This window comes from Microcebus murinus, chromosome 12 (assembly GCF_040939455.1).
Source record: "Microcebus murinus isolate Inina chromosome 12, M.murinus_Inina_mat1.0, whole genome shotgun sequence".
Lineage (NCBI taxonomy): Eukaryota > Metazoa > Chordata > Mammalia > Primates > Cheirogaleidae > Microcebus > Microcebus murinus.
The window spans coordinates 10,042,929-10,050,704 of record NC_134115.1 but is presented as its reverse complement, the minus strand read 5'-3'; the positions used below and the strand labels follow the sequence as shown (position 1 = coordinate 10,050,704).

Here is a 7,776-nt window from a genome sequence, read left to right as displayed (position 1 = left end):
ATGACTTTTTTATTTAAGCCTGTTTGGACTGGATTTTCTGCCACCTGCAACAGAGAGTACTAACAATTCTCTTTATGCTCAATATGTTTACCTTAAAACAACTACCATTACTTGACACTTACCTCCTCAATTTTGTCCTTGATTTCAGGATAGTATCAGTGCCTCCACTTGGAGGTTTCCCTCCAAGGGAAAGGCTCCTGATGGCAGGGCAGTCAGGAAACAGTGGGGTTTGCTCCTCTTGTTGGTGCAGAGTGAACCCGTGCCAACTCGCTGGATGTTGAGAGCTGAGTTGAGGTGCAGTGGCCATGGTGTTAGGAATGTTTTCTGCCATGATGTTAGGTATGTTTTCTGCTGCTGGTGGGGCTGGAGTAGAAACCGTGCTGCAGAGATCAGAAAATTAGAGACTCTTACAAACACAGCATATGAAAATTCACAGTCACAATATACCACTAATATGCAGTAGTGCAAATCAGGTATAATCAATCCAGATCCAAGGGATATTTCACAGAACTTAGGAGTAATAGGTAAGATAAGGTAAAGGGTAGCAGAAGAATAGGATATAATGAGACAAACCCTCTAGGAGTTTAAGGGTATAGTACATATATATTTTTAAGAACCAGGTTAATGCCAGGAAATTCTAGGACAGAGAATGGCTAGCTCTAGCTTTTCCCCTTTGCTTTCCTATCAAACTGCTTACACACAGGGAACTGTGCCGATAGGACAGAAATGAAGGATATGCAACCATACCTGATGAACAGGCAACTGAAAAGTTTGTGAAGCACACAAATGGTATGAATATAAAATTCCACGTGCTGAAAGCAAGTAGGAAAAGGGGAGGAACTTCTTACAGCCTTTATATATGTAAGAGGGATGGTGTCCCTCTCACATAAGGCTATGCATAAAATCATGCTTATTTTAAAAGATGTCTCAGTTCAAGTCTAAGTGGTAAAGTGAACATATGACATGAGCATACTGTGCTCTCAACAGTTTCCCAAAACACACTGACATCGTTTAAATGAACTGTTATAATAAAGTTATGGGTATAGATACTAATCATTATTTCACACAGTACTCTATGTTGTTTTCACAATATAGTTTAGAATCTTCTTAGCCAAAGGAAATTTACAAAGAATCCTTTATAAAGACTCCTTTATCCTTTATAAACAATAGTCAGAGGCCAGGCACGATGGCTCATGCCTGTAATCCTAGCATTCTGGGAGGCTAAGGCAGGAGGATCGCTTGAGGTCAGGAGTTCGAGACCAGCTTGAGTAAGAGTGAGACCCTGTCTCTACTAAAAATAGAAATAAATTAGCTGGACAACTAAAAAATATATAGAGAAAAAAATTAGCCAGGCATGGTGGCACATGCCTATAGTCCCAGCTACTCGGGAGGCTGCAGCAAGAGGATCACTTGAGCCCAGCAGTTTAAAGTTGCTGTGAGCTAGGCTGATGCCATGGCACTCTAGCCTGGGCACAACAGAGGAAGACTCTGTCTCAAAAAAAAAAAAAAAAAAAAAAGAATAGTCAGAGCTTTTAGAATAGTCAGAATGAACAGAGCCTTTTTGTTTTGTTTTGTTTTTCAAAAAGAAAAAACTTGATAGAAAAAAATTGAACTGTTTACAGACACAGAAAGAGTGACAGTGGCTGGAAGTCTGCAGTTCCACCTGGCACAGACAGCTACTGGACACAACTACCCACAGGAGTCTCACCAGGACAGTATTCCTCAATTCCAGCTCAGCCATCATGTCCTTGGAATTCCAAGGGTGTAGTTTCTTTCACTTAAGGATAAGCAGAGATTCAGAATTCTGATCTTATCCTTCTAGTGTCTTTCTGCAGAAATCCTTTCAAAGGACTGACACCTGGAAGGGAGCAGGTTCTTCCTTTCCCTCACTTCCCCTGTCCAGACCAGCCATGACATCTTGTTGGTGTCAGCTTCCTGACAGCCTTCAGCTGGCCCGTCCTCTCCACTTGTACTGCCAGGGTCTCAGAGCAGAGCCTCAGATCTCATCTTCACGGGGCTCCCTGCCTCTGCCCCCACCTCCAGTCTATCCAACTCAACTGCCCAGGACTTCCTAAAATATTAACTGGACTTTGTCACTCATCTGCTCACAACCTTCTAGAGCATGCTGAGTATTCAGGATCAAGTTCAGACTCCCCACCCTGGCATGTAAGTCACACATCCTGGGCCCCTGCAGTCTAATATCTGCCATCTCACCAGGCTTTGCCTTCCATGATGGCTCCAGAAACTTGACTTTCTGGCCCTCCTGGTGATGTGTGGTCCCTTGGTAAAGCACCAGGTCAGAAAACACTTGCTGAGGCTGCTTCTATGGCTAAAGGGCTGGTGTCTTTCCACTCACTCTTCAAAATTCATCCAGAGGTGATTTCCTCCATGAAGTCTTCCTTGATGCACCCTCCCAATGAGAGTAAAATCACTTCTAGCTGTGATTCTAGTTCACACATGCCACATTGTATTGTAGGGACACTTCCTTCCTGGAGCTCCCTGCCAAAGCACAGCTATAGTCTTGTCAACGTGCCACCAGTGTCGGCAGAAAGCCTGACAGAGCAGGTGCTCAGTAAATGTTCTCCTGATAGAACAGATCAGTTAATAATGTAGCCACAGGGATTCCGATAGCCACAGCATGAGGGAGACATGTCTTTGAAATAAATTGCTCAGGAAGAGCTGCTTGGCCCTGCATTTCTGTTTGAGAATTCTGCCCTCTGCCTGGAGAATGGCTCCATAGAGTCAGAGAAGGACTGGAAACAAACACCTTCAGTTTCCTTTGATTGCCACTCAGTATCCATTCTTTTCCTGTGGCAACAATCCTTAAATGTTGCTCTAGGGAAAGCAACTCTAGGTCCCCCTAGAGGGGCTGCAGAAGAAGTTGACTCCACCCCAGACTTTTCCCAGCGACCTGGGCCAGCAACAGGTTCAGAGAAGCCCAGAGCCAGCACACACAGACGATGGCGACAAGCCCGGGCTCCGGTTCCAGCAGAGCCGTGTGCAGAGCTCAGCTGTGGAACTACCACAGAGGAGGCAGAACTCGGAGATGGACCCCGACTCTAGGCCTGGACTTTTTTAGTTGTATGACCTAACTGATGCCGCTTTCACGTTGGCCTGTTTGGACTGGGGTTTTCTGCCACCTGAAACAGAGTCCTCAGTGACTCAAGTAGGTGAAGAATGCCGGGTTGTTCCCAGCACATGCACACAGACTCACAGATGCATGTGTTCACATGATGTTAAGGTACAGACAAACACAACTGACTTTTGTGCTCTACTGTCTCTCAGGGCAGGGCAGGGGTCAACAAAACGTACCCCCCTACACACTGCCAACATTTTTTGCCACGGTAAGGAGCCCGGGTCAATGGACGCACCAAATACAACAGGAGGAGAAGGGGAGGCAGGAGTGGTGTGGCTTCTTCCCTGTGAGTGCAAAGGGTCCCAAAGACTCTGGGGAAAGAAAGGATTTTAGCCTCCCACGGAGCAAGAGGCCACTCTGTCTGTCCCCAGGCAGCTCACTGCCGACTGGCCAGATGGTGCAGGGAGACCTGGGAGGCACGCCAGCATGGCAAGGCGGGCACGGACAGATGTCCCGCAGTGAAAACTGATCCTCATCAAAGAGACCTTTCTAAGTAGGAAATGTAAATCAACATTTTTATCATTAATTATTAAAATTTTTGACATACTAATTTTAAAGGCAAATATTTCTTCAGAGATTTTACTAATGTTTCATCACAAGTTCTACAAAGGAAGCAACAAAACCAGTTTGTTTTTCTCACTTTTACAGTAGGCCTACAACCTTGATGCAGGAAACAGTAAATGCAGCAAATATCCACCAAATTTTAAGTCTGTCCGATCGAACTCACAAAAATCCTAATTACAACAGATAGCCCCAATATCACGATAGGCTGCATATTCTAAAAGTTCATCAAGCTGGTTGTTATGAAAGCTTGAACAATGTTTTTCCCCCAGGAAAGTGTGAAAAATGATGGTTATATTTCATAGTCTAGCACACAACGATCTATATAAGCAAAACAGTAGCTGTATTACATTTAAATCTTAAAGAAATAGCAATGTTTTTCTTAAAATTCAGGTTGCATGAAGTTGAATTCCTATTAATCTTATTAATTATTTTGTATCAAGAAGTGATTATCTTTCTTAAAATTCTAATTCACTTAAAGTTCCTAAAGGACAGGCACTACAGATTTGTTAGCAAGATCAAATCAGAAGTAAACAAAATTGACAACAGGGAAACTATACGGAAGATTAATAAAACAAAAAGTTGGTTCTTTGAAAAAATAAACAAAATTGACACACCATTGGCCACACTAACGAAAAGCAGAAAAGAAAAATTTCTAATAAGTGCCATCAGGAACAATAAAGGAGAAATTACAACTGATTTCCCAGAGATAAGATATAATTTATGAATACTACAAAAATCTCTATGCATACAAACTGGAAAATGTGGAGGAAATGGACAATTTCTTAGAAACACACAGCCTCCTTGGCTCAACCAGGAAGAAATAGAATTCCTGAACAGACCAATATCAAGTACTGAAATTGAAACAGCAATAAAAAACCTTCCTAAAAAGAAAAGTCCTGGACCAGATGGTTTCACACTCGAATTTTACCACACCTACAAGGAATAACTGATGCCTATCCTGCAGAAATTATTCCACAAAATTGAGAAGGATGGAATATTCCCCAACACATTTTATGAAGCGAACATAACACTGATACCAAAACCAGGAAAGGATGCAACAAAAAAAGAAAACTACAGACCAATATCCCTTATGAATAGAGATGCAAAAATTCTCAACAAAATCCTAGACAGTCAAATCCAGGTGCTGGTGAAGAAAGTAATCCATCACAATCAAGTGGGTTTCATCCCAGGGATGCAGGGATGGTTCAACATACGCAAATCTGTAAATGTAATTCACCATATAAACAGAAGCAAAAACAAACACCATATGATCCTCTCAATAGATGCAGAAAAAGCATTTGACAAAATTCAACACTCTTTCATGATAAGAACGCTCAACAAAATAGGCATAGACAGGGCTTACCTAAAAATGATACAAGCCATATATGACAAACCCACAGCCAATATCATACTGAATGGGGAAAAATTGAAAGCATTCCCACTTAGAACTGGAACAAGACAAGGTTGCCCACTATCTCCACCTCTATTTAACATAGTGCTGTAAGTCCTTGCCACAGCAATCAGACAAGAGAGTGGAATTAAGGGCGTCCAAATGATAAATGTATTTGGTAAGTTTCAGGATACAAAATCAATATACAGAAATCAGAGGCATTTATATATGCCAACAACAGTAAAAGTGAGAAACAAATCAAAGACTCAATTCCCTTCAAAATAGCAACAAAGAAAATAAAGTACCTAGGAATATATCTAACTAAGGAGGTAAAACACCTCTATAGGGAGAGCTATGAAACATTGAAGGAAGAAATAGCAGAGGATGTAAACAGGTGGAAGAATATACCATACTCATGGGTTGGCAGAATGAACATTGTTAAATGTTCATTATGTTAAATGTATAAAATGTCTATACTACCCAAAGTGACCTACAGAGTCAATGCAATCGCTATTAAAATACCGTCATCATTTTTCACAGAGATAGAAAAAATAATTTTACGCTTTGTATAGAACCAAAGAAGACCCCTTATAGCAAAATCAATCCTAGGCAATGAAAAGAAAATAGGAGGTATCAATTTACCAGATTTCAAACTATACTACAAGGCTATATCAATTAAAATAGCTTGTGACTGGCACAAGAACAGGGACATTGAACAGTGGAACAGAACAGCGAACCCAGATATAAAACCATCCTCATATAACCAACTAATCTTCGACAAAGCAGAAAAAAACATACACTGGGGAAAAGAATCCTTATTCAATGAATGGTGCTGGGAAAACTGAATAGCCACATGTAGAATTCTTAAACAAGACCCACACCTTTCACCTCTCACAAAAATCAACTCAGGCTAGGTAACAGACTTGAACATAGGTGTGAAACTATTAGAATTCTAGAGGATAACGTTGGAAATACTCTTTTAGACAATGGCCTAGGGAAAGAATGTATGAAGAAGACCCCAAAGGCAATCACAGCAGCAACAGAAATAAACAAATGGGACCTGATCAAATTAAAAAGCTTCTGCACAGCCAAAGAAACTGCCAAGAGAGCAAACAGACAACTCACAGAATAGGAGAAAATTTTTGCAAGCTACGCCACTAATAAAACACTGATAACTAGAATTTATTTAGAACTCAGGAAAATCAGCAAGGAAAAATCAAACAACCCTATCAAAAAGTGGGCAAAAGACATGAACAGAAATTTTTCAAAAGAAGACAGAATAAAGGCCAACAAACATATGAAAAAATGCTCATCGTCTCTAATCATCAGGGAAATGCAAATCAAAACTGCAATGAGATATCACTTATCTCCAGTAAGAATGGCCTTTATCAAAAAGTCCCCAAACAATAAATGTTGGCCTGGATTCGGAGAGATAGGAACACTCCTACACTGCTGGTGGGACTACAAACTGGTTCAGCCTCTGTGGAAAGCAATATAGAGATACCTTAAAGGGATACAAGTAGATCTACCATTGATCCAGCAATTCCACTACTGGGCATCTACCCCAAAGATCAAATGACACTCTACAAATGGGACACCTGCACTCGAATGCTTATAGCTGCACAGTTCACAATTGCAAAGGTGTGGAAACAACCCAGGTGCCCATCAATACATGAGTATTAAGGAAGTAAATGTCAGAAGAAAACAATTTTGGTTTTCAAAAACAATTTGAAATATTTTTTGGTTACAAAAACAATTTTGGTTTGCTTTCATGACCAAACTGTTCAAATTAGAAGGAGGATGCAAGCTGATTTTTATACATTTTTACTCCAGGACTCACTTGGACTTTAATCTCTTTATTTCTATCTTTGAATTTAGTTGATACGAGACTCTTCTGCAAAGAAGGAAAATCCATGCCAGCCTAGGACACTGGCTTTATACAGAATAAAACATATTTAACTACTCTCTACTTTTGTCCTTTTCTCCTCTCTTTCCCCCCAACTAACCCTACTTCTCGGGTTCTCCGAACCTATCTAATTCTACTTTACCAATTTTACTGATTTCCTATTTCATATCCTCAAGAAAGTCATCCGCATATAGTGTTGTCTTTATTGACAGATTACTACTAGTGTTTTAAATCATGTTCATTCTGTGTATGCTTGGCCCTCAACCAGATAAAAAACATTCAGAAGATTTTAGACTCTCCATTTCTCTTGGATGCTCAAGTGTCTCTCTTTCTTAGGTAGAGACTGTGCTACTACGTGGCCACCTGGAGCCTTTGGCAAACTGCTGAGCACTCACTGTCTCTACCTTGCTCTCTACCTGTGGCTCCTGCCTCAGGTCCTCATCCTGCTCCCCCACTACCCCCGGCCTTTACTCAAGTTATTAATGTGCACAGAATAATCTCTATTTCCCTATTCACTGTTGTACAATGAACCATGGCTTACTTACTGTCTGCCTCCTCTAGGAAACCTCCCTGGTTTAACTGCATCCTTTCAATCATCACACTCAGCGAGCCAGCCAGGAGGATGGTGCTGAGATAAGAATTTGGAACCCTAGTATCTTGCTAAAAATTAGCACTCAAATTTAACTTACCTTCAGAGAATACTTACTGTTATTATTTTGATTTTGATTTTAAAAGTGGGAAATAAATAACATGCTTCCATTTATCTTGTGAAAAACAAAT

The 7,776-nt window shown here is 40.7% G+C and overlaps 1 protein-coding gene across 1 annotated transcript in view; it reads right to left on the bottom strand.

The window, feature by feature from the left end:
* The window catches only part of LOC105881324 (MAP/microtubule affinity-regulating kinase 3-like), a 41,298-nt gene that overhangs the window by 8,570 nt on the left and 24,952 nt on the right, over positions 1–7,776 (bottom strand). The window contains exon 12 of the mRNA XM_076008520.1: positions 123–380. Within this exon, the coding sequence (XP_075864635.1) occupies positions 123–380 (258 nt within the window). The remainder of the gene's footprint in view (positions 1–122; positions 381–7,776) is intronic.